This window comes from Chelmon rostratus, chromosome 21 (genome assembly GCF_017976325.1).
Source record: "Chelmon rostratus isolate fCheRos1 chromosome 21, fCheRos1.pri, whole genome shotgun sequence".
NCBI classification, from domain to species: Eukaryota; Metazoa; Chordata; class Actinopteri; order Chaetodontiformes; family Chaetodontidae; genus Chelmon; species Chelmon rostratus.
Genome location: NC_055678.1, coordinates 18433154 through 18460158, shown reverse-complemented (window position 1 = coordinate 18460158; position 27005 = coordinate 18433154). Strand labels below are relative to the sequence as shown.

The window sequence follows — 27005 nt, the reverse complement described above, 5'->3', positions numbered from 1 at the left end:
CTTTAGTTCTGTTTCTGTTTTAGTTTAAATCGAAGTATTACTCCATTCATCTGACATCGCAAGCATTTTCTGCACGTAGCTGGGTTCATCTCCTTCTACATGGCAGGTAGGTGCTGAATGAGAATCTTCACGGAGTGCTGAAAGAAGTACTCCAATTTACTATATTTTCTGCAGAGCCTGGAGGCAGCATCCGTATATTATAATTCATGCAAATTAGGCATCCTTTCGTTCTGATTGGCTGAGGGTACGAGCGTTTCCCGTCTTGCATTGGGTACTGGTGTCTTGGCCACGTCCCCAAGCCACGTCGCGCTTTGCTCGCCATTTTCCCATCTTCTGAAGCGAGAATCTGTCTATTCTAGTGTCACGGTGTCATACAACACTGTCAGGTCATCAATTAATCGTTGCCGGAGACGAGCTGAGCTCTTAATAGAGTTTTAAACTCGGTTAGCTTCTGCTGGCGCTCCAATAAAAATGAACATTTTCAGGCTAACCGGCGATCTCTCCCACCTAGCAGCCATCATCATCCTGCTGCTGAAGATATGGAAAACCAGGTCTTGTGCCGGTGAGTAGTCGTACACGTTAACTTGCAGTTTGCATGGCCTCCTGTCTTGCACAGAACGTGTCCTGTCATGTAAATGAACAGTGTAACCAGACGAAGTGGGTCTCTACTGTGCAGCGTCTTCTGCAGTTGTTCCTCATTAGCCAGTTCTCGGCTAACGTTAGCTAGCAGGCTAGTAGCACCAACAGTGGCTAGTCATTTCTGAGACTGTCTCTGTTACTGTTAAGGACGTGGCTAGGTGTGACGTGAAACTTGTTAAATGCTCCTGTCGGGAGGAAGTATCTGTAAAGTCCAGCTGGCAGCAGCTGTCTTGCTAGCTAGTCTTGACAGTGCAGCGGGCCCCGCAGGAACGTAGGGTAACGTGAGGGACACGGAGACCAGAGGGCCACAGAATTAGTTAGTTTGACATGTTGGGCCTCGTCATTTCAATTGTTGGGGGAAACTGTGCTGGCTTAACGTCTCGCGCGGACCCCCAACTTATTCCCATACGTTACGTGCGTTTCGGTGGCCTGGTGTGACCTCTCTGACGTGGCAGCATCTAGTACTCACGAGTTGACAGCTGGAGATGCAAAGTCAGTGACTGAGTAATATGCTTTTGCGTTAGCCCAAAGGGAACAGGTGATTGTTGCATGCTGCATTATCGTGGTTAAACTTTGCTGTGTGTTGCTGCTCTTCCAACGGGCAAAGGTTGGGGCTGTATCACTGCAAGACAGACAGTCACCTGATGTGATTAGTGCTGTTTGCTTGCGATTAAACCAGGTTGCGCTACATGAAAGTCAATCTTGTTCAAGCAATTTCTGCTGCCACATGCAAACACCGCAGATAAACAGAGAGGCTTGCTGCTAATGCAGGTGAGGCTGAAGACTGTGGAGTTGCACTGAACAGACATTATCAAACCTACACTGCTAGCTGCTTATTAGAAGTCCACAGTGTGACTTTGTGATATATAGTATTCTTCACATGTGTTTCTTGGCTCTGGTATTTTATATGCATTGTCCGTACACAGGCTGGCTGCAGAGAATTGGACACTGGAGAATGAATGAAAGTCTTGCTCCTCCTACACAGAGATGATGTGGGTGGGCATAAGTTGTTAAAAAGTAGAAAGAGAGCTGTGGGGCAATGTGTGAGGTGTGCGCTTTACTGTGCCCAACTATGGATTATTGTATTTGGGTAGAGACAATGTTGTTTGCTTTAAAATGTATTCCTTGAAGTTTCAGCACAACAGACCAATTTAACACCAGCTGTTGCACCAGGATGAGGTTTAGTTGCTACCTGTCACATCAAAACTGTTTGGACAAATAGTCTGCCCTCGAGAAAAGAGTACATTCTGTCAGCTGTTGTTAAAATTTTCCAACCATCAACCAGCAATTGCCGAACTTGCCCAGTGATTGGAAAAAACGTAACATGTGGGCATAATTTTAATTTAAAACATTGAAAAAGGAACTAATATTATCAACAAAATGTGAAGTATCAGTCCTGACACATATGTATTGTGTTGAGGCAATAGTCCAGTTATATAGCTCAGGGAGACGTGTACAAGCAGTGAGTTTGCTACATTTATTTATTACTTGCCTAAACAAACAAAATAAAGTCAAAAAAATGTCCAGAAATATTCTTATACCTGTTGAAAAATACTAGAAATTTTCTGAATTTAAGTTTCTATCTTAATTACCTTGTTAACTCATGGTAACTCACTTGACATTTAAACTCGACAGACACAAAATAAAACTCATCGACACCCTCTTGGTTTTTTTCACTATTCCAGCAATCTTCAGCTCTGGTTTGGTAGAAATAAACCCTGAATTCACTGAGTTAGATGTGGAGTTATTCTGTCTCTGCTGGTTTCCCTGCTGCTCTCTCTGCCTTGGCCGGCCTCTTTGCGCTACTGGGTGAGCTCACTGAACGAGAGTCTGAGCAGCAGCCCTCACTTCTTATTCGGAGGCAGGCCAGTATCAAAAAAAGAAAAAAATGACAGAAATCGGCCAAAAAACCCTTCTGGCAATGAGCACAGATAGCTGTTAAATTCTTCTAGTCACCTTGCCGTTATACAAACCTGTTTCTGGGATGTTAAAATGTTTCCTTGTCCTCTGCTTTCTCCTTACAGGTATTTCTGGGAAGAGTCAGGTCCTGTTTGCCTTGGTGTTCACCACTCGCTACCTGGACCTGCTCACCTCCTTCATCTCTCTCTACAACACCACCATGAAGGTGAAACACTCAGACATTGCTCCTCATCCTCATATCCTGCAGCATTTTTTTCACAAAACACACAGCTTAGGTTTAACTAGTAGACCTAGTCGACACACCCATGTTTGCTACAGGATGACGTTGCCCAGCAAGATGTAACAAACTTGTGTCATTGTGGTTTGATCATGACAAACCAGTACACACTGGGGCCAGTGGATGTTTATCTTTCATGCTTTGGACTGCTGTCTGTGTCCTCTAGATCATCTACATTGGATGTGCGTACGCCACTGTGTACCTGATCTACCTGAAGTTCAAGGCGACTTATGACGGGAATCACGACACCTTCAGAGTGGAGTTCCTAGTCGTCCCTGTTGGTGGACTGGCTTTCCTGGTTAACCATGACTTCTCTCCCCTGGAGGTTAGAAATACTGTTGCAAACACACTCTGATACCCCGATCGTACAGCAGAGATGGCTATGTTTCTGAATGTGCATTTAACCTTCATTTATATCAGACGGCCGTCACAGGACAACATCATACAGATTTGACATGACATCACCAAATTAAATTCTTTCCTCTGTTTAGTATGCACACATTACTCTGTCCTTCTCCCCTGTGCATATACTTTGTTTTTCTCTCTCTCTCTAATCTATTCTTTTCCTGGCTGTGTTTGTGCCACTAAAACTAATGAAATGTCGTAGCTTGTAAAGACATTAGTATAGATTAGTTTCGAGGAAACATCTGAAGTGCCATCCGATCAAAAGCAGTTTGCTGTGTAAACAGGAAGTCGCTGTAGCATCACAAGCTGTAACATAACAGTTTAGGGGTAAAAAAGTTATATAGTTAACTTACCTGACAATCCTTTCTAAATGGTTTTATATATACAGTGTGTATTTCACAACTAGCAGTGTTTGTGTCGTTTCATTTGTCCAATTATTCTTCCTACCCAACCTCTGCATGGTTTGTTCCTGGCTACATTATTATTAAACAGCATTTTGATCAAGTGTCATGTCAAATCTGATTATAATTATTTTTTTTTTTTTTGCCATTTTACATTGTAGAATTTCTCTAAAAACACGTCAAATATTAGCAAGCTACAGTCGTCTTGTCAGTTGCTTCACACGGCTCTGCATCAGTTACACATTGGCAGTTAGTGGGTGTAAATATTTACTAACAAATCTCTGCATTAGTACTAGTTTGCGGGATGATGTCAAACACTTGCATGTCAATAAGGCTAAGTTCTTTGAGTGAGTGAGAGTTTTGCTTTTGTGTCAAACAGCAAAACAGTTGACACATTTGTGGTTTTTTTCCTTACTTGACGTTGCGTGTCATGCAGTGTGTCTGTTGCACACGGCACATTGCGATGATGATGCTGAAGAGAGTCGTACACATTGTGCACCCCTGAACTGTAAATGAACTGATAAATTGGAGCTTCCAGCGCATTTCAAACAGTTGCAGTCCCAAGCAGAATTATGCACAGGTCCAAGGTTTTTACAAGGTTGCCATGGAGAAGAAAGCCTTCCTGAATGACTGGTGCAGGGACTGGGAATCTGCTCGTTTACTTTGCTCCATTACATGTCAGGCTAATGGCTACACTCTGTGCCTTTCAGTGTTTCGTTTTGTTTTTGCGCTGGCCATTTCATGTCCTACTTGTAATACGTGACGCATACAGATGGACACCATTGGGTAACAAAGCTGAACTGAACTGAAGCTTTACAGGGAAACTACTTCACAAGTGCCCTAGCAGGATTCCTGCACACAGCCTTATCTTTCAGTTGGATGTGATAAAATGTTTCTAGGACAAGTAGGCAAATGTATTTGAATTCAGTCAATATGCATCAGTGCTCTTTTTCCCTCTGAAGACATGTACGTCCTGTTATTTTTCCACCAACACTCTGTGTTCTTCTCTGTCTTTGTCCCAGATTCTGTGGACATTCTCCATCTACTTGGAGTCGGTGGCCATCCTGCCTCAGCTTTTCATGATCAGCAAGACTGGTGAGGCCGAAACCATCACCACCCACTACCTGTTCTTCCTGGGACTCTACAGAGCCCTTTACCTCATCAACTGGATATGGAGGTTCTACTTTGAGGGATTCTTTGACATGATCGCCATCGTTGCCGGGGTGGTGCAGACCATCCTTTACTGTGACTTCTTCTATTTGTATGTAACAAAAGGTGAGTGCCGCTGCTTTTTAAAATTCTATCAAACATACCAAAACGGTGAGTGTTGTTGTGAAACTTGTTGTACGTGTCGTAATTGTTATCCGGATGCAACCCAATAGATTGCATTTGCTTTTAATGTTGTAGCGCATCCGCAGCATTACACACAATGCTTCTGTCATTTTGACTGACAGCTGCTTCACCTGTCTCCTCGATGACATCTGAACTCGTGCATGATAGTGAAATAAGACGTGCTGCTATTGGTCGGTCATAAATGTAGTCTTGCCAGTCACCCGACCAAGAGCTTCTGGCGCTGTGATCGTGATCGTTAGATCTGACACGGAGACCATCGTCAAAGACAAAAAATCGTGTGGTCTCAAGAAGCTATTCAACCGTCCAACAAGCACTTCTGACCAAGTGCACTGGTACTTTTACTCTACATAGTCCACAGAAGTCACTGTGAGCTGTTTTCATCGGGACTGCTTTTTCTTTTTAAGAAATAGTCCCCATGTCTGGCATGGCGGTCGACAGCAGAGGGGGAGTTGTCATGAGATGTTCATTGAATAAACAAGAAAGACGAAACATTCCTGCTTCACAAATTATATTTTTTATGGCTTTTCTTAAGTTTTTAAGACTAACTGGTTTGGGAGCCATCACATAGAACCATAACTACCTGCAAGAAGTGAGAAAATGTTTGTTTTTTTTGTGATCCCACCCATACAAATATGACAGCATGTGTTTTGTTGGTGTTATGAATGCAGTAAAACTGTGATGTGGTCTGTGTTAAACATAAAAACATCCTGTCTTGTTTCAGTACTGAAAGGAAAGAAGCTGAGTCTGCCAGCTTAAGTGCCAAAGAGGAGTGTTTTGGCAGACTCATAGAGGAGGGTCGGAGGGGAGGAGGAGTGGAAGTGGACACCTCTGACAACCCCAACGCACCCTCCACCACCGCTTCCTCCTCTTCCCCTCCCGCCAGTGTAAGATGCCTGAGACAGAGAGCGAGTGGGAGCTGCTGGCTTTCTTCTGATCCAGAATCAGTGGAATCCGAACCCCCTGCAGAGGCTGCTCCACAGCCTTTGGATTTCTGTTTGATGCATCTTGCCATAACCTTTTTTTACTACTCTGTATAAAGGAAGAAAAAAAAAGCAAGAAAAGTTTTCTACAGAAAAATGTGTAAGATTTGACACATTGGTGAATAAGAGAAGACGTAAAATTGCCTCTGATTTGGCATTGTATGATATTGAAGTGGACTTCTTGTGGTGGGATATTATTGACGGAAGCGTTTGTAATAGTATTTGCAATCGAAATAAATGTGCATTGTTTTTCCTGAATCAATTTGGGGAGGAATTTGTTGAATCCTCAGAACTTTGGTGGTCAATTTCTTCATGTTTTTCTCTTCTATTTTTGACCACTATGCATTCCCATGTATAAGGACTATCTATTTTAGTTTCCCCTTGGTAGAATATAAATTCAATATAGATGCCATTATTTAACATTCTCTTAAAAAAAAAAAAAAAACCTCAAATGTAACACTTAAATTTTTGTTCAAATGCCTCCAAGATTGACTGGTATGAGTTTCTTCTGTGTGTCATATTACTTCTCCATGTTGAGCTGAATGCTCAGTAGGAAATGACACATAATGAAAGCAAAGGGTTGAAAGGATGCCAATGAGCTCTCATCACTGTAAATGGCTTTCTTCATTTGAGTACCCCATTCATTACCCAATGAGGACAGTATATCACCTGTAAGTATACATCACCGCCCTGCCGTTCATTTCAGCTGGCTCCTTTTAAATGTTTGAGATGAGTGAATTCAGTAGTGATGTGCTGTATGTGAATTTTCACAACAGAAATGGAAAGTCTTTCATTTTTCTCTTAGGTGCCATTGTATTTATTTTTTAATCTTCTTCCTGGTTTCTGGTGAACAGAGGCTGTAGACATGTCCACCTGTTGTGCATCATTAACAGCAGGATTAAATCTCCCCCCCTTCAGAGACGAGCACAGTCCTACGAACACTTGACACTAAATCCTGAACACTTCCCAAGACATATCTGTTTCTGTTTTAGTTCTCACGCAGATCATTCCAAGTTTTCCTTTTACTTTCTTACCAGAGCTTTTGCATGATGTTGCCACCACAAATAAAGACTTTATGGGAAACGTCTGTCTCCATGCTGTGGTTACAGTGAGTTAAAAGAGCACTCCACCGATCAAACCAACAACAAAGCTCAAAATCAAGCAGCAGAACCAGATGCAGTCTTTACTTCACACATTGTAAGTCCTTTTCAAATCTAGCACCCACAGAACATTACCCACAATGCAACTCGGTTTGGTTGTATATTCTGCTGTATTATGCTTATGTAGCCTCTTCCCTCAATCTGGAGGACTCATTTAACTCCACACCTCCAGATTTTATCATTTTTAACTTGTGGTCTTCTGCACCAACCTGACTTGAGTGACATCACTTGAGGACATTCATTCACCCATCTCCCTGTGGAGACACAAAAGGCTTTATACAACATTTGCTATGTTTTCAGTAATATCCCCAACACCTGTAAACAGACTGATGTGCACAATAAGTGGAGTTCCCTTTTAAGGAAGTCATTACAGCTGTAAGAATGCAATTTTAAACGATCTTTTAGTGTTTGCATAGACGCTTTAATGGCTACTTAGTTTGACATTTTGTGAGCAGGGAGATGCAGCTTGACATGCGCCGTTATTGAAGCGGTTTTTAACAGTTGCGCAGCAGCTGAACCTGGAGTTTGGTGTAATGCAGTGTCAAATGTGTGCTCTGTGAAGAAACAAATGATGCAGGGTTGGACCCCCAATGTAGTGGCTTGATGAATACGAGGGCGCGGGAGAATCTGAAGAGTGCATACTGTGTGTTTGTGTGATACACATTTTCAATTAAAGTACATCAAAAAAGGTTTAAAGTAGATTTCTTTCATTTGTTCATTAGGAGCTGTGTTTGTTGTTGTTTAAAAAAAGACCATGAAATTGTGCAGTTTTGAATTTGACGTGACAACTTGCACTATTCACAAAGGATGTAGAGTCTCAAAGCACCCGAGAAATGGACCCCTGCCCACTCTTTAGGGCATCTGTGAAGTTTTGCATAATCTGTAAATAATTAACAAACGTTTTCAGACATGTGCGTAGGAAACATTTCATAAATTCAAGATTTTATTTGTAACATTGTGAACATTTTTATTTCAGAATATAAATTCTTTTAAAAATGCCTCGGTTCAAAAATGTGTTTTTACTTTCTGTTACTATTTGATTATTGTCTGTGTGCTGTGTTTACTTACAGCTGAAGTGTACTGAAAGTATGTGTCAATATTGCAAAGTATGTTCCCCATACATTTATATAAATGTGGGCTCTTTAAATAGATTGAAAGTGTACTTTTAATAAATACACTGCAGTAAAATATATTTTTAGTAAAATTTAAGATCAATTTTTAAAGTACACTTTTAAGATAATTGCTATAAAGTACTTTTCTAGTATGTTTTCAGTAAGTGTGTTAAAACACTATCAGTATAACAGTGCACTTAAAATGAAATTAAAAATATATGGATTTCATGCAGTCATGACTCAAAGGTGTATTTTCACTTGCTAATCTGTATCTACCTGTAACCATTCAGTGTAGCTCAGACAGATAAACAACAGCATGTCTGTAGAAGGCCGACCTCACAACTTATTTCACACTTCTGTCACCAGACAATGTTTTTTTATCTTAAGATCAGACATCCAGAACGCTGCATCGTGCTGTCAGTGACAGGGAAAAATAGGAAGTGAGCAAGATTTTCCAAGGATCAGACAATAAGAGGTGGCAAATATTTCAGGGACAGGCAGCCATTAATGTGCACTGAATGCACCATATATCTGATATACGTACAGTACATCCTGTTCATCCTCAGTTTTCCAGTGCACTTAAAGTGTGTTGAAAACGCTCAGGAAGCATGTAAAAATACACTCATAGCTTAATTTTAGGGTTATTAAGTTACACTTAAAGTGTGCTGAAAATGCTCAAAAGCAATATATAAATATAAATGAAGATGTACTTGTAATCCATTAGTAGTACATTGCAAGTGCAGTATATTTAAGCAAATCGGTAGTCCACTTTAAATCCTCACTCATAATACATTTGTAGTTTAGTTTAGGAGTTTTCAAGTACAGTTAAAGTATTGAAAATGCTCAAGACATATGTAAAAATACACAAGTTCTAAACCTGGTAGCAGATTGTGAGAGCTTGCTAACTTAAAGATTCCCTCTGTGCATGTTTTAAGATGTATATAAAATACTCCACCTTGAATAATAATTTGTGTCTGATGTGTTTTTTTCCCCACAAAAACAGCAAATTATCCTGTCAAAATCCCTAAAATGCCATCATTTCCTCCCCGATTTTAAATTCAGGAATCTGCGATCACACAAATGATTCTCATTTCCAAAGTTTAACTGCTGGACACAAGACGTCTCGCACTTCGAGTTTCCACTGCACACTTGTGTAAGTTGAATATTCATTTCCAAACTAGTTTTGATGTCACAAATCGTGCTCGTAGGCATGAAACTGGATTTTCAGTGAGCACAAACATTCGGTATGTGTGCATTTCAGTGTTCAGACCACAAAAACTTCCTTCCACTGCGTGTGTGTGTGTGTGTGGTTCAACAGAAACAAGACAAAGAGTAAATACAATGTGAGCATCAGCTTGCTGACTAACAACAGCAGGAGATCTTGTAATAATTATAAAAACACAATGGAAAAACAGATATATACTTACACACACACACACAAACAATTTCACTGTATAAATTATACAAACTGATCACCACGACACTGTGGGGTGAAGTAAACCACGGTGTCGGCTGACAGCCGGTGATGCAGCCCATAATAAGCAACACTCAATTAACAACAAATGTTAGATCTAGAGCTCGACACAATCGTTTCACACTTTTTTCTACTCTAAATGGGGGACAGCATGAATCAAATCATAAAGTGCCGTATTAGGTCCAGTATCACTGCACATGAATGGGCGAAGCTAACGTCAGTCAGAAGCACGATATTAGCTCAGCGTTACACTCTGGAATAGGGGGAGGGAAGAAAGGGACAGTTTCCACCTATAAGCCAAAAAAGAGGAACAAACAAGAGCTGCTGACAGTATGTGAAGAAGATACAATGTCACAAATGCTTGCACTGTTAAAGAAGCCACATAGTAACTGCTGAGCCTCCATTGTCTCTGACGCCTCCCTGGGGTGTGAATTCAGCCAAAATAAATGTCTTTAGAATTGTGAGAAACAGGTAGTACACATATTATATATCTAATATAAGAACTACTACAAAACAATACATTTTGTGACATACATTTTTCCACAGCTCAAGCCTTTCTTAATGGTTAGCTAACATTAGCAATGATGCTACCAGCCCTCTAATTGCTAATGCTATCTTAAGCTATGTTAACAGACACAAAGGAGAGTTTGAGGGTTTTTTTCAGTTAAGATAAGATAAGGTAAGATAAGATAAAATAAGATAAGATAAGATAAGATAAGATAAGATAAGATAAAACTTTAATTATCCCCAGCCGGAGAAATTTGGGCATTAATAGCAGCAGAGATAGAGAACATTTGCAAAAAACAAAATAAAAAGTAGATTATATATACATATGTACATATTATACAAGCAAAAAGAAATTTGACTATATAAAAGAAAAATAAAAAATATATATTCAATATATATTAAAAATACCAGAAAAAATACCAGTCACATTTGATACCAGCCTATTGTTGGACAGGCTCCACACAAGTGCATGTTTCATTCAAGATAGCCAATAAACATTTTCCTCATAGTTTCTTGTCCAAAGTTGTCCCTCCAGCAGTGTGAGACACAGATTTAAAGATTCGTTAGTTAACAGTGATTAGAAAGTATTAATATGAAATGTAATGATATATTTTTTGTCACTAGATGCTCTGGTGGGTTGGCCTGGGCTGGATGGTCCCAAAGATTACATGGCATGGGAACCGTCGTTCAGTGCAACACGGAACCAAAACACCGTCGGACCAATTTTTGCATCTGTCCAACAGACCCAGCACAGAAACACAAAGAAGGATAATAGATTTTTCAGTACACACCGGATCGTACACTAGAATCTATTAGTTTTTATAGACTAATGTAAACTAGATCCTGTTCTACATACTCCAGTGCGCCTCTGGTACGGTAGGTGTCGGTACGCATCCAAAAAATTACAATCAACTAAAGTACGAAAGGAAGAAGAAGAAGCAGAAGCAGAAGCAGAAGAAGAAGAAGAAGAAGAAGAGGAAATTTTCCTGAATAAATTTTTGCATGTACTATTTCAGTACCACAACTAACCGTAGTTGAGCACAGTGGACAAACAGGATGGAAGATACTTCAATTGGAAATAGTGAGTAATTATTCACCCAGTACTACCACTGGAAACAGTGAAGTCTAACTTATAGCTAGCTAACTGTTGAACCACTTCACTCGTTCTTAAGAAGAAATGATTTCACTGCTTTTTCGAGCGACGAAAGCATTTTTAGCCAGTGTCAGCCGGATATCTTGCATTATTGTTGACCCACAATGTGAACTGGAAGAGAAACGCATAACATGCAGATAATATTGCCTCCATTTTTTTCCTGGCCAGGTATGTAAACATAAATAAATATTCTGTGTGCAAAACATCTTTAGCTTGGTTTACGCTTCTTAGCTAGCGTTGTGACGTTCAAAGATTTTAACAGTGGAGGGAATTAGTTGTTTTGAAATGTCTCTCCTTGTACTCGAAGCCTTAACAGCGTCAGTTCACAGCTGTCATTACAATGACCGTCCAGATGACAACCTGGATTTATTAGAAGATGAATCTACGTAGACATGACTGAAGGAAGCTAAAGCAGTGCCGTTGCTGACAGAAAGTATGCTCCACCTCCAGGCATGAAGGAGACAACCATTTAAAAAAGCGAAGGTCCAGGTTTTGTAGGGATGGATTCACTTGCATCAGCACCCAATATAGCAGTTGCCATTAGAAACTAAAACCTTTGACATTTTAACAGAGTTAAACAAAGCTTATTGCGTACGCACAGCAAAAACTACAGCTCTCATGTTAATGTACAGGTGTGGCAGCTTGTTTTTCCACATCTCTAAAACTCACAAACACTCATCTAAAGTGATTTTTAGCATTTGCTTTTGTTATAATCTCTCATCTGAAATCTTCCACAGTTGGATCCTGTCTATCCTGCTGTTATTACTGACATGTCTGAGCTCGCTGCAGCCCATGGACTCACCTCATCTGTCCAGCTCCGAAGTTCAGCCCACAACAGTCTCGGGCTTATAACAAATAGTATGAAGCATATGATTAAACCATATAATATTCAGCGGAGACAGGCTCTGTGCCGAGGCTGGATCTTTAGGAATTAGCACTGTTACAAATGTCAGTGGGATTTTGAATGAGGTTGTCTTGCTTTTGGAAAAGACCCGAGAAGTTCTGGTTTTACTTGAGCCATCTGGTGTCCTGTGGGCTGATAATGTGTTTATTCATTCTGCAGCTGCTCCGGTGTCTGTTAAAGCGTGGAGTTAAAACAAGTAACAACAAAAAAAACAAGTAGAAGTTGGAGGAAGTAAAAGTAAATTAAGACGATCTTTGGTGTTGAAATAACTCCCCTCTGTTGACTCTCAGGTGCTCCTCTTCCCCTCTCTGCTCTGCGACTCCTCGTCCCACCAATTCGACTGGTCTCGGCAGTGATCTGGCGGACCGTCCAGCAGAAAGTTGTGGCTGATTATGGGATGCTTGAGGAGTTTGTTTCCATGGTTACATACATTGTGCCAGAGCTTCTCACCACTCACCAGAGGGCCCAACTTATCCTGGGCCTCAGAGCACGGGTGAGGAGGAGCGTTGGTCTGTTATCAATAGTACCTGCTGGGACTGTGAAGTTGGGGTTGATCTTAACATGCCGTCTTTTTTGATACCTTCACTGGGGATTTTAAAATTCTGCACAAAGTGACTGTAATTGCCATAACAACCAGTGTCTGTGAAGACGTGTTTTCTGCCACTGTGGTTCTGAAACGCTGTCACTTTGTTGTTTAGCTCATTCTGGAGTTATGTCAGTTTGAAGCCACTGCAGACTTTGAGCTTGTTCAACCACACATGGACAGAGTGCAAGTGCTCATTGAGGAATGGGTAATGGAGGTGAGTTTAAAGTGCTGCTTCCAATTCATGAAAAAAAGCACTTTGTGAGAAATAAAGTTCCCCTTAAAAATAACTGCATGCCTCGCACTAGTGAGTGCAATCTGCTCACTTCTTTCTAATGCTCATGTCATGTTATGCAGGTTGGTGCTGCAAATATGGAGGTGCCCCACTCCGAATTTGTGGATCTAGTTAAGAACTTGCTGAAAAATCCTGATGAGAGGGAACACTTTTTTCAGGTCAGTGTTATTGTTGCGCCTTGAATTTGTTCTGTCTATCAGTGCTTTAGCTCCTGAACAATATATAACATCTAATACCATTCTACCATAAGAATAGTTTCATTGTGTTTCAAGTGACTGTGGTGGTAATGTACCAACACGCCTCCCCCACTGTAAATCTTGACAAAGATGAAGAGTTGACAGGTCACCCAGACTTACATGAAGTGAGCCTTGCTTTGAGTGTGCATTACTGTCCTTGCATGAACTTGCATAGATACTACTGTACACCAAATGCAACTCATTTATATCGAATGAATGCGAATGTTTGTGTCTCTCTATACTGACGTCAGACTCAGAGGTCAGTCGTTGTGGTTTTCAGGTGTTTGTAAAAACTGAATATAATTTATACTTTCAGAACATTTTCCCTGAAGAGTTTGGTCCTTCATATGATGAAGCACTTTGCACCTTGATGTGGATGTTTCTCTCCAGACTTGAAAAGTTCTTTCCTCTTCAAACCTTCCAGCAGGTAAAGAATGAGACATTGAATGTCGAGGACTTGAGGTCATTTTGATGTCAGTTTAGTCTAGCTCTGAATTTTGCTGTTTTAATATCGGTGCATTTCTTTCTTTCCTCAGGTTGCCTCTATGCTGGGTGAGGGGCCCTCAGCTCTGGAGGAATGTTTGGGCTCTGTGTCTCAAAGCGAGGAGCTCCAAACCCTGCTGCGCTATCAAAAAGACCTCGCTCAACTTGATCACAATGGCAAGCCTCTATAGCTACTATAGTTCCTTCAGTTACTCGTATCTCTTCATGCTGCTAATTTTAATAATGGTATTTACCACCTTTGATTTGGAAATTGGGCTTTGTGGCTAACTAAAGTGATTCCAGCTAAGAGTTCTTTTATTCTTCAATGTAGTTAAATGCACATAATGAGCTGAGCTGATTATTTTTATTACCAGTTCATCTGAAACGCAGTTTTAGTCCAAAAATAGAGTCTTTGGTTGTCCTGTGCGTCCGACCAACAGTCCAACACCAGAAGACACTCAATTTATTTTGATGTATGACAGAGAAGCAGGAAATCTTCCCCTTTTAGAGGCTGCAGAGTACCTGCAGCATTTTTTTCTCTTTTGCTTTATAAGTGAGTTAAACAACATGAAACATCTGTGAATACAGCTTTAGATATTAAGCCAAAGCTCTCTGTGAATGCTGCCATTGTGATGTCTGCTTAGTTTTTCCACTGGCCTGTAAACAGTTCATATAGCATAATGAATGAAACCTAACAGCGGATGTTGAGGTTTAGTCTTTTTTGCCATTTCACAGCAACATTTTTTTCTCTTTTCAGATGGTTCCTTGGATGGTGCCTGCATTATTTCAGCTCTCAAACTTCCCTCTGTAGAAAGAACTGAGACAGACAAAACACGACCACAAGCCAACATCTCGACTACTGCGCTGTCATGTACATCAGATTTGGACAATGAATCTTTATCATTGCCTCATACAACACAAGTAAAAACAGACACAGAAGACCGGACGGGCGGTATAAAGGTTGATGAAACTGATTGGACTGCGTCACATCGTCTAAAACAATGCCGTGTTCAGCTGAAAAGACTGGACGTGCCGCTGTCTTTGCGACCTGTGAGACAAAACAGAGGCCTGAGGCTGAAAAAGATTCTGATGGAAGAGAAGAGAGGTGCTCGTGAAGAGGCACTCTCTGCCTACAGGTCAGCTCCTAGGAAAAGTAAACTGTCCAGTAGTGCACTTTCAGAGGCCTCTGACACTGGAGATTCAAGCAGCTTCATCAAAGACTCATACATGGCTCCTATCAATGATTGCAGTGAAGACGACTCATGGTCCTACTACTCAGATGAGGACTCCTGCCATAAGACTGCTAGTGGTAGTCCCAGTGAGGCTGATTCATGGTCCAACTACTCAGATGAGGAGTGTTCTGCTGTGACGCCTCTCAGGAGTCTAAATGAAGATGATTCATTGTCTAGCTGCTCCGATGAGGACCCTTCCTTCACGAGTCCGAAAAATGTACTGGCCACCAGCAGAAAGCGAGGCATCGCCGACATCAAAGCTAGCAATCAGAAAAAGACTCGGATTGTCCAATGCTTTATCTGTAAGGAGCACGTGCATACAAGCCTGAGAGCTCACATGAAAACTCACTTTCCCACCGGTGACTACGCCTGCCCTCGATGCGACAGCAGGTTTAAACTCTTCTCATCTTTTAAGCTACACTTGAACAGAACCTGCTTTGAGTACGTTCAGCAGCAGGCCGATCCGGAGAGGCCGAACGAAGCTCAAAACCTTTACAAGTGTGACAAATGCGAAGAGGCGTTCAGGTACAAAGTTTCACTGGACAGGCACAAACTGACCCACAACGAACTCTACTGCAGTGTGTGTAGGAAGGTGTTACGAGACGCGGCAACGTTGGCAAGGCACAAAGCTTCTCACACCCTGTTTCAGTGTAACCGCTGTGAGGAGACCTTCACCCTTTTTAAGCCCTTGCTCAAGCATTGCGAAAACATCCATAAAATCAGCAGGCCGTTTAAATGCAACCACTGTCCCAAAACGTTATCCAAGCTGCGCATCTTGATCGCACACGAGTGGAAACATACGGGCCATCTGCCGTTCCAGTGCGCTCGGTGCGGCTTGAGATTCAAAACCGACGGAGATCTTATTTCCCACGAAAGAGTCCACACGAGAGAGAAACCCTACCTGTGCGCAGAGTGTGGCAAGACTTTCTCCCAGAAGTCTAACCTGCTGCGGCACTTGAATTTCATCCACAGCGAGTCTCGAAATGAGAAGAGGCATTCTTGCTCCGAGTGTGGGAAATCCTTCAAAGAGAAAGGGGCCCTGAAAAAACACCAGCGGAGCAAACACTTACATGAATTGTTCCGTCATCCGTGCCCATACTGTGGAAAGATGGTCTCTGCATCAACCATCGCTAGACATAAATTAATCCATACAGGAGAGAGACCTTTCAAATGCACCGTGCCTGAGTGTGACAAGGACTTCAGGTCAACCGCTGAAGTGAAGAGGCACTTCCTAATGCACCATACTACAGAGAGGCCATATAAATGTGATGTCTGTGGGAAGGGCTTTATAAAAATGTGTTTCCTCAATGCGCATGCTAAAATACACTCAGGAAAGAAACCATTTGTTTGCCATTTCTGTGGCAAGGCTTTCCCCAAGCTCTACAGCATGCAAAGACACAAAAAACTTGTGCATACGTTTGTAACCCAGTAACCCCACGTGGCAGGAGTGCTCGGTTAAACAGCGCTGTGCCAAAATCAAGCAGAGAATCACTTTGCAACTCACAGGAACAGGCCTGTGTACACAACAGTGGGGTGAAGAAGTGATGTTTGCTAAAAGCTTTATCAAACAAATTCACTGTAGTGTTCAGAGAAAACATCCACAGAGTTTGCTTTAAAAGAGTCCTCAATCAGTTTAGCTCCTATAACAGTTATGATACTGAACGCATGAATAGGCTTTCACATTCAGCACAACAGCATAGGGTGATAAAATGTTAGTGCTGTGTAATTAACTTGTTACGCTGCCCCCAAGTGGCCAAAAACATCAGTAAATGCAGCTTTAGAGATCTGCATTTTTTAAAACCGGCCTTTCTGAGTGTTGTCGCAGTGTAATGCTAAATCGATACAGTACTCTTTTAAGCATTATATCAGTCAAATCTGATCCTGTCACAGAATATGTGTATCACTCACTACAGTTTGTTCAATCTCTGTTTCCTGTTTTTGACTGGAATTTGTTGTCTTTGCCAGCGATCGCTGGAAAAAGTGAAAACGAAAAATAGAAAGTACGTGGCTTTCCTCCAGATCTGCGCCGCAAAAAGCTGTCTTAAAAAACAGAGTGTCTGTATTTTATGTTTGAAGTTAATTTCTAACAGTTTGATTTGCTTCAACATTAAAGCATTTTGATCTGATGATCTGAGTAAAAAAATGTACATGAATCCACAATGTTGTAAAACAAACACAAAAAATTGAAAAAGCCCAATGGTGGAGAACTTTAACAGCCAGTGTAGGCATTTATGTTCATATGAGGATGAATTGGAACAGAGTTTGGTCATATTCTTGGGAAATGTCTTTCAACTTAATGGCATTACATAAAAAAAAATTCTGTTTAAAATAAATCATGCAGTATTATTTCTTCTTCGAGACATAGATAAATTAATTTCGTTGTTTATGTTTCATGTGTTAGTGAGAGGGGAGATTTAAAGTAAATTGAAACCAGTGTGTAATTGACATTGATGAATGTCTACTTTGTTTTGGTTTTATGTGTCTTTTTTTCTTTTTGTTTGTAAGTGCAGGGCTGAACATTGGGTAATCAGAATTGACTGGAAAGGGTAAAATGTTTCCACCAGACTAAAACTTGGCTGGTGCATATTTTAATTAATAAACAAATATACAAACGGTGGGATGTAAATGTACTAAGCAAGAGAGTTACATCCAGCACTTAGCAAACGTGAGTGTAAAACTAAAAATTAGTATTTACTAAATTTGTATATAGCAGATTAACGTTACCATTTGTGAAAGAGAGAAAGTGGAACAGAAATGAAGATGCGGAACTTATCGATGCCTGCTGCCTCCCGTCGGATTGTTATTCCGGACGAACGCAAAGCAACCGTTGACGCATAGAGATCGCTTGAGTGACGAAGAAAGATCTCCGAAACAACCACCGATAAAATACTTTGTTTGACTTCGGTCGAACGACGGGTATACTTTTCCCTAACGGTAATGTGACTGCAGTGAATGCACAGAATGGACGGAGGTATTTCCCAGTTGCCTGGTGAGTAGAAACTTACCGAGAGATTTGTTTAGCTAGGCCGCAACGCAGCCCGCGCGCGGGAATGCCATTGCTAACTGCCAGGGAATAGTCGTGTTCTTTAAAAAAAAATCCCTAAGTAACGTTTTTAATCTAATTTAGACTTTGACTGGTATCACGCTGTTCTGTCCACCGTGGAAACCGTTTGCTATCTTAGTGGCATCAGATACATTAAGTGGCAGTTTTGGGATACGTGCTAACGCTAGGCTATGCCTTATGCTATGTTAGCTAACGCTAGCTTAACTGGCTGAACTGTAAACGAATTGTTGAAGTAGGCGCTGCCTTGTAAAGAACCGTCACAACCCCGAAGCATTTGTCTAATTAGATATGATTGCATGGTGGGTGTGCAATGATGCAATTGTGCCACTGTTTATGATGTATCCACATATCGACACAGCGTAGTTTATTATGTCAGTCTCATATCACGAAAGTAAAAGAAGACGCAGCCGCTTCACCAGAGCTTGCTAACGAAGTGTTTTTGCTGAGTTTTTAAATGGGGGGTCACTGACACTAACTAAACATTACCCGACACCAAAGTTTGGTCATCAGTTTATGTATTTATAAATGGCGCACCAATGATTGGACAGGTAAAAACAGTCAGCGAATAAAAGTAAGTTTGGTTGGTTCAGCCAATCAATCGACTAGGATGATAGAGCCTATCTTTACGTTACAGATGTATGTGATGAGCGGTGTAAACTGGGTCTGCTTCTGAACATTTGAATTGTGGAGTTGTATTTGTTTAATGCATCCCCTGCTTGTGCCTAAATGCCAGCTTTTTTGAGATAAATCCCTGGAAATATTTGGAAAGCACAGAAGGCCGTTCCATCGGTTGGTTCACCCAAACAATAAGAATTAAAGAACAATGTATTCTTATGTCGTTGACTGAGTGTCTTTCCATGCAGGTTTTATTTGTCTAGTTTTTCCAGAGGTCTTGTTTCAGACATGTTTTGCTACCCCAATAATATAGAGATAAAGGGAATTTTGTTTGTGGTGTTCACAGCTATGAAAAATTACGGGAAATCCAGGCTATCTTGTCTGAAACACTGGATTATCAATCCAGATATTGTTTTCAGTCTTACTCTAATTTGAAAGTGTTTCTGTTTCAGCTGTTTTAAATATATAAAAAAAAATGTATTTTTCTGTTTGCAGGTCCCTCTCTTCCTCTCTCTGCCCTGCGGCTCCTCGTCCCTCCGATTCGGCTGGTCTCCGCAGCCATCTGGCAGACAGTGGAACAGAAAATTGTGTCAGATTATGGGCTGCTTGAGGAGTTTGTATTTATGGTTACAGAGATTGTGCCTCAACTTCTCTCCACTAGGCAGCGGGCTGAACTCATATTGGGTCTCAGAGCACGGGTGAGGAAGAGTTGACATTCTTATTTTTCAAAAGCACTGAACAATAAGCCAAATAAGATTACATAGATTTTTGCAGAGATATGGCCATAGCAACGGTAGGTAAACATCACAGAGCCAACAAATCAGCATTTGAAACTTGTAGTCTCTATGGCAATTATATAAAATAAAGTACATTTGAAATATCTACAGTGTGAAAACACACCAAAGCCTGAAATATTTTTTAAGATCAAAGACACAGAGACTCATTTATGCATGATTTAAAAAAAATTGTCAAGTATGGTTATTTTTATGTGGCACAGATGCACAATGTGAGCTGATGACCTGTCTTTGCTCTCATATACTTTTCTATATTTATGCCTACACACAGCCACGCATTCACCTTGATGCAGCAGTTTCTCATTGATACTCTACATCTACTTCAAAAACAAATCTCATTATACTTTCTCCTTGTCGAGGAAGCAGATTTCTCCTTTTTTCAGTTAAATGAGCCAAGGCCTTTTCCAAACAATCTTCCCCCTGTGATATTTGTAATTTTTCAGCTGATGTTGTGTTTGTTTGATTTGCATTACCCTGTCGGGACCAGATCCGGCATCACCCCTTCACATTGACCGGCAAACTCCCCTTTCTTGTGTGGCACCGTAATTCGGAAACAAGTTTACCCGTGTAATGTCTGCTTGACATCTAACAAAAAGGAGATGTACACTCAGAAGCCTTGGAACTCTCACAATGGCCTTTAATGAACAAATGCAAAGATTTCAACACAGCACACTAACTTCACACATGGAAGTGTTTCTTAGATCATTATTTCAGTCCCAGAATCCTCAGCCACCTCTACAGTAACCTGCTGTCCTGCCTCTGACAGTCTGAGAATCCCTCTTGCAACCCGTGCAGCCCTCTTGTCCTGTTCATAACTCTGGGCATAATGTAGGCTAAATGTTACATGATAAAATCATGTTTCTCACTAAACTGTCTGAACTAGCTGTCACTTATTGCTTACTAGCACTTCTGGAATACCATACAGTGCAATGATGGCTGTTACCTTTTCTATGATCTGGTTGCCACTTGTAGCTTTAGGATCTCAAAGTACCTGGAGTAGTAGTCTGATGCTACCAGGTAGGAGTCCCCTGTATACTCACACAGGTGTACACCTACTTTTACTGTAGTCTGGAAGGTAGCAGTTGACATGAGTGGCTCTTTCCTCTGTGTTCTTCTGTTCTCTGTTACTTTTGTTACTTTGTCCTATGAAATTCTTGGTTGCCACACTGACTGAGTTGGCTCTCTTACTGCATTTCACTAACCTGTGGTGACCATTGTGAGTCCTTTCTATTAGCTCTGGTCTCAGAGGTAGGAATCACAATGCGGTTACCCCTGACCACTAAGCTATCTACCTCTGTCATCTCTCTTCTCACCTTGAAGAATTCCCTGACTGTCTCAATTATTTTACGTTCAAGCTGGCCCGCCTGACTGGATGAACTTTTTCACTACCTGGAGCTGGGGGTCTTTGGCTGTGTAGTCTCTGATCTCCCGTGTCCTCTTTGTAGGAGTGTAACTGGTGGCTGAGGACTGAGTCTATATGTGCAGCCATGTTGTCATTCCTAGAACTTTGCATCAGGCCCCTGCAGAGATCAACAGCTACTGATAATATCTTTCCTGGTGCATATAGAGCCTCTACATTTAAGTGCGCGAGTCTCATCAGCAGCCTCAGGACATTGCTAAGGTCTAGGGTCTTTACTGTTCATTAACGGTACCGGGAGCTTGTGGTCGGTGATGACTTTAAAGCTGTCACATTCAAACAGGTGTTTCTCAAAGTTGCCACATGCCCAAAAACTAGCCAAGCAATCTTTCTCTATTTGAGATCTGCATCCCTGAGTTTCCAGTCTGCGTCATGATGCTGCAGCAGAACCCTCTGCACCCGTAACTGCAAGTGGGCCTGGTAGCCTCCTAGTGCAGTTGCAGATGCTGAGACAAACTTCAGGCTCTGGAAGGTGGCCTGCTGTGCAGGTTCTGACAGCCACTCCACCTTCTTCCACAAAAAAACGCTTGAGCTCCAGTGGGAAGGCTGTGGGAAATTTTCTATCCTAGCCACCTTCTCTGGGTCGGGTCTCACACCACTCTCATCAAAGACGTGCCACAGGAAGCAAATCTGCCACTGTTTGCATTTACATTTAGCTTGTACAGTTGGGTTGTAATCCCATTTATTACACTACAACCCTCTACAAGCTGTCAGTCAGGAGTTTATCTGTACACAACTGCAGCATCCAGATGTTACATGCAAAATGTTTCCAGTCAATATGACGGGTTCCCTAATCAGAGAAATGTGCCTGACCTGTGGCACTTTGCAGATGGTTTAGACCCAGTGTGAATGTAAACAGAACAGCAGGCAGATGAGCAGCTTTGGGCAGCATTTTGTTCTTAGGATAATTTGTTAATTATTGCTGCTGTCCTCTGATTGTAGCTGATCCTGGAGTTGTGCCGCTCTGAGGAGACTGCTGACCTCCAGATTATTCAGCCACATCTTGACCGAATGCAGAATCTCAGATCTCTGTGGAACGTTGAGGTGAGTCCAAACCAACGCTCTGACATAAAATACCTGGAGGGTTATTTATGTATGTGTGTATGTATTTAGATTTTTATTTAAAACAACAAATTCCAGGTCACATATTTTGACATTGCAATTCTCTATCTGCCATTTTTAAACCACCCTTTTCTTGCAGACTGATAATACAGAACAAGAAGTCTCCGACTCACATTTCATGGGCCTTGTCCAAAATCTGCTGAGAGATCCTGAAGAGAGAAGGAACTTTTTCCAGGTACATTTTGGTTGTACATGTATGTGCTTAATTGTTGAAAAGTGATTGCTGATGTTGTTGTTTATGATGTACTCCTGTTTGTCCTGTACTCAAGAATTCATGGTTTGTATGGAGAGCTCCGATTTGACATTTATGAATTGATTTGTTTCCAGGATGTTTTCCCAGCAGACTTTGGCCCCACATATGACAAAGCAATCCAGACTCTCATGTGGCTGTTTCTGTCCAGACTTGAAAAGCTTCTTCCCACCCAAACTCTCCAACAGGTAGACATTCCTGTCAGTTCACACACAGCATGTTTGTACATCAGTGCTTTATGCTCCTACACTAAAGACTGACATTTAGCTTCGCAGGGGCAGGGGTCATTTTTTTTCTTAAAAATGGTGCTTTTGCTTTTTGTATCCGATTGTCACAAGCGCTGATGGCCCATGTCCGTATTTTTAACTGGTAACATAGGCTGTGGTTGCAGTGTTGTAAAATCCTTAAAAATGTCACATGTTTTTTCTGTCGCTCCAATTATATTTGTGTATATAATGAAGATCACCTTTCAGGAGGATTCAGTGCTGTTGTCTCACATTAGTTTTCCATTTGTTTTTGTCAGATTGCATCCCTGCTCAGCGATGCCTCGTCCGTTTTGAATGAATGCATGGAGACTTTCGCCCAACCGCAGGAGCTCAAAACCTTGCTGGGCTCTCAGAAGGACCTCAGCCGGTTAGAGGACACAGGTGAGCTTCTTGGAATTTCAATGACCTGTTCACAGAGTATCATAGACATTCAATGCTTTGTTTGATAGAGCAAACTATTTGAATTGAACCATTCTTGTGATATATCTTTTCAGAATCTTACATTGTTGACAGCGGCATCTTGTCAGCTCTGTGTCTCCCTCCTGTGGAAAGAGTTGTGATCGTCAATGAACAAACGGAAACGGACGCAGAGAGCGGACTCGTGTATACAGTCTGTACAGAGATGGAGGTAGAATCTGAGAACAAAGAGGTTTACATGGAGGGAACCGGGAACTCGGAAGACTGTGTGCAAACACAGTGGTTTGGTATCGGCAGCCATGTGAAAGCAGAAATGGATACTGTGGTGGTTACAGATCCCGTCGAAGGCGCTGAGGCTAGTGAGAGTGAAATGGCAGATGATCACCACGGCGACCAGTCGGGAACATTGATCATTGGGGAGGACGGCCAGGTGACGGTTCTTGACGGCGTGGAGAAGAAGCCAAATAGACGTGGGAGGAAAAGAAAACGTCCCGCAGATGAAGACTTCGAAGTGCAAAGTAGAGCGAGGGGCAAACCTGCAGATCCAGACTTCGATGTCTTGTGGACGAGACCAGTGCGAAAGAACCGTGGACTCAAAATGAAACGGTACCTGTCACAGTGGAGAAAATCAGGAAAGAAACAAGGCAGTAATACTACTAACAGTAGCCCTAAAAAGTTTGCCAGATCCCAGGGTTCAACCAAAAGCAATGACTTAGACGAGAGAACGTGCAAAGTGTGCAGCAAGGTGGTGAGTCGTGCCAAGTTCTTGGAGCGCCACATGAATCGACACTCAGAGGAGCTGCCTTTTTCTTGTCCTGACTGTAAAAGGTTTTATAAGAGCCTGCGTTATTTGCAACAACACAGATGTCCAAATGCGACAAAAGCAACGGCTGGCGACAAAGCACAGGATCAAGAGACTGCAGCAGATGAGGGCGAACAGTCGTCCAGTGGCGTTATTTGTGAGGCTAACAATGAAGAGCAGCCATCAGACAACACATGCCAGGACCCCGATTATTTGCCATCTGCAGAGAGGAGGTCTTCCAAAGAATCAGGACAGAAAAGCCCGGACGTAAACAAAAGTGTGATAGAGGGTCCCTTCTACTGTCCTCACTGCAGCGCTGAGTTTAAGTGCAAACAGACTTTTAGGTTCCATTTAAGAAACATTTGCTACAATGAGCAACAGGTGGATCCTGAGAAGCCTGAGGATGTTAAGCATTGTTTCAGGTGTGATGAATGTGACAAGGCGTTCAAGTACAAATCCACATTAGATTCCCACAAACAAACTCACAACCCGCTCTACTGCGAAGTGTGCATGAAACTGGTGCGCGACTCGGAGGCGTTGGCAATGCACAAAGAATCCCACACCCCATTTCAGTGCAACCAGTGTGAGGAGAATTTCCCTGTGTTCAAGGCCCTTCATAAGCACTACATCGACGTCCATAATCCTACTGAGCCTTTTACTTGCACCCACTGTCAAACAACTTTCGCTAGTTTGAAGCGTTTCATCAGGCATGAGTGGAAACACACCGGTTACCAACCATTTCAGTGCCCTCACTGCAGTAAACGATTCAGATCGTACTCTGACCTCGTGGAGCACCAGAAAAAGCACACTAAAGCGTATCCGTTCCTCTGCTGGGAATGTGGCAAGAAATTCAGGCACGGCGTTACACTGACGAGGCACGTGGAGCGCGTGCATCACTCCGGCGAGCCCGTGACCGAGAAACCCACACCAAACTTCCCCTGCACTCAGTGCGACAAGACCTTCACCTCCAGAAGATGCCTCCTGAAACACGACAATTTCCATCACAAAGGGCTGCGTTTCCCGTGCGAGCACTGTGGGAAAGGATTCTTTGGCAAGGACGCTTTAGTGAGGCATACTTTGATTCACACAGGCGAAAGGCCTTTCAAGTGTGAAGACTGCGGCAAGTCTTTCAGATCCGCTGCGGAATTAAAGATACACAGGAGATACCATACTGGAGAAAGACCGTTTAAGTGCAACATCTGTGAAAAAGGTTTTGTCCAGTCCTGCTTTCTAACCTTACACATGCGAACCCACACAGGAGAGAGACCGTATGTTTGTACAATATGTAGCAAGGGCTTCTCAAGCTTGCACGGTTTAAAAAGACACAGGAGACTTGTTCATGCATAATTAATGTTAACATGATGCTAATTCCAGTGGGGATGTTGTGTTCAATGATCCCCCATCGAAGGAGCTCGGAGGTCAGCATCAGCTTTAGACCTGAACACAGAATCTGATTTGACTCTGCTCAAGGACACTTCAGCAGTGTGGATGTTGAAGGACATTTCCTTAAAATGTCTCTGGCTGTCAGAGCTTGAGTTGTTGAACTGTGTAATTGTATGTATTGCATTATAAAAATGTAACTTTTTTTTTTTTTTTTTACAGAAATGTTTGCTGTAGTTCTACATAAGATTTGTATGTATAAATGATATAAACCTTGGTTCCTTGGGGAATTTATTTCTTTTCCTTGAATAAATTAAACATTTGATTCTAAGTGTCATTTGATTTACTCAGGAGTGAAGTCATATCTGTATAATTTGGAGCATTTGAGTTGCTTGAAAAGTTTCTTGCATTATGGTAACCACTAAATAGACACTGTTACAAAGAAGTGCATATAATGGGATTTTGGTCTAAAAGCCATTTAGTGTTCGTGAAGCGCTGTGTAAGAATGTTGCTTGAAATTATAGTTACTACTAAATTGCATGTCTACTTTGCCAAACCACTGGATAGTTCTGAATCGGTTTTGGCCCATTTTCTGGAACAGTGGAAGAACTGCATCTGCCTCATGACCAGCAAGCAATGAAGGTTTTCTCTGTTTTTACAGGCTACCGGTCTTTTTCCCTTCTCGGTACATTTTGTCGTGTCCCAGTAGGAAAAGCACAGTTTCAGATAATGAAATGAATAATGGCTGAACTGCATGTAAATATACAACATGTCAATTTTTCATTGAAACATACATTGTTTTCAGTGCATCAACTCGCATGAAACTGACCAAACATGGGCATTAATTCAAAACCCACAGATAAAGAAACTGGAACATTCCAGTCTATAAAGAGTTAAGTGCAATAAAGTTCAACAACAACAACAACCAAAGTATTGGGCGTGCAAACTGACATTCAAGACTTGGTGGAGAAGCTTTTGCATGCAGAGAGCTTCAATATGCTTCATTATTTCTCACAGCCTTCACATCTTGAAGATGCTGGGAGGGGGTGATCACTGGTGAATCTTGAGCTTCAGATCCTCCCATAGATGTTTTATTGGGTTTAAGTCTGGTGCTTGACTGGACCGTCCCAACATCTTTGTTTCCTTCCTATGGAACCAACTGACAGTCACATCTGCAGTATGTTTGGATCATTGTCCTGCTGGAACATCAGGTTATTTTCAAGAATGTTCTGGGTCGTGGCTCCATTTGTCTTCCCTGAGCAGGGAAACAGCCACATACCATGATGTTTACACTGCTGAATTTCACTCCTTGTGGCATTTTCAAAGTCAAACTCTTCTGACTTCCCATTTGGAAATCTTGCAAGGAGCTCCTGTGTGTAGTCAGCTGATGATGGAGTGATGTTGCTTCCACTTATGGATAATGGCCCCAATGGTGCTCATTAGAACATTTAGAGGTTGAGAAATCCATCAGTCACCAGTGCTGTGTCGCTTGATGAGGCTGTTGCAAAGGTCTTTACTCGTCACAAGATGTTTCTCGTATGATTATTTGTTTACTTACGTTCAGTGGTGGGTAACCTTTTTTCAGAGAACTTAACAGGACTAACAAAGCTGATTCTAGTTACAGTAGCACATGTACATATACTTTTTCCTGCATCATTCTACTTTATTGTACAAGACATATTTTATGGATTTATGATTTCTTTACTTGTGTAGTTTTATTGAGTTAATACCAGTGTCTGGTCTCAGTTTCATGTGAATAGCTGC

At 41.7% G+C, this 27005-nt stretch overlaps 3 protein-coding genes across 3 annotated transcripts; all 3 read left to right on the top strand.

Moving 5' to 3' along the window:
• Positions 1–305: 305 nt before the first annotated feature.
• LOC121625160 (ER lumen protein-retaining receptor 2) lies at positions 306–6461 on the top strand. Its single transcript, XM_041963228.1, has 5 exons — positions 306–562; positions 2664–2764; positions 3003–3161; positions 4665–4917; positions 5717–6461. The coding sequence occupies exons 1-5, from the start codon at positions 472–474 to the stop codon at positions 5749–5751; spliced, it is 639 nt and encodes a 212-aa protein (XP_041819162.1). The 5' UTR covers positions 306–471; the 3' UTR covers positions 5752–6461.
• Positions 6462–11021: 4560 nt separating this feature from the next.
• Positions 11022–17487, top strand: LOC121624894 (zinc finger protein 84-like). The gene is made up of 7 exons (XM_041962856.1): positions 11022–11309; positions 12576–12778; positions 12984–13085; positions 13226–13321; positions 13716–13826; positions 13936–14059; positions 14640–17487. The coding sequence occupies exons 1-7, from the start codon at positions 11285–11287 to the stop codon at positions 16544–16546; spliced, it is 2568 nt and encodes an 855-aa protein (XP_041818790.1). The 5' UTR covers positions 11022–11284; the 3' UTR covers positions 16547–17487.
• Positions 17488–17934: 447 nt separating this feature from the next.
• LOC121624789 (zinc finger protein 84-like) lies at positions 17935–25518 on the top strand. The gene is made up of 7 exons (XM_041962687.1): positions 17935–18103; positions 19289–19491; positions 21947–22048; positions 22206–22301; positions 22454–22564; positions 22900–23023; positions 23137–25518. The coding sequence occupies exons 1-7, from the start codon at positions 18067–18069 to the stop codon at positions 25206–25208; spliced, it is 2745 nt and encodes a 914-aa protein (XP_041818621.1). The 5' UTR covers positions 17935–18066; the 3' UTR covers positions 25209–25518.
• Positions 25519–27005: the final 1487 nt, after the last annotated feature.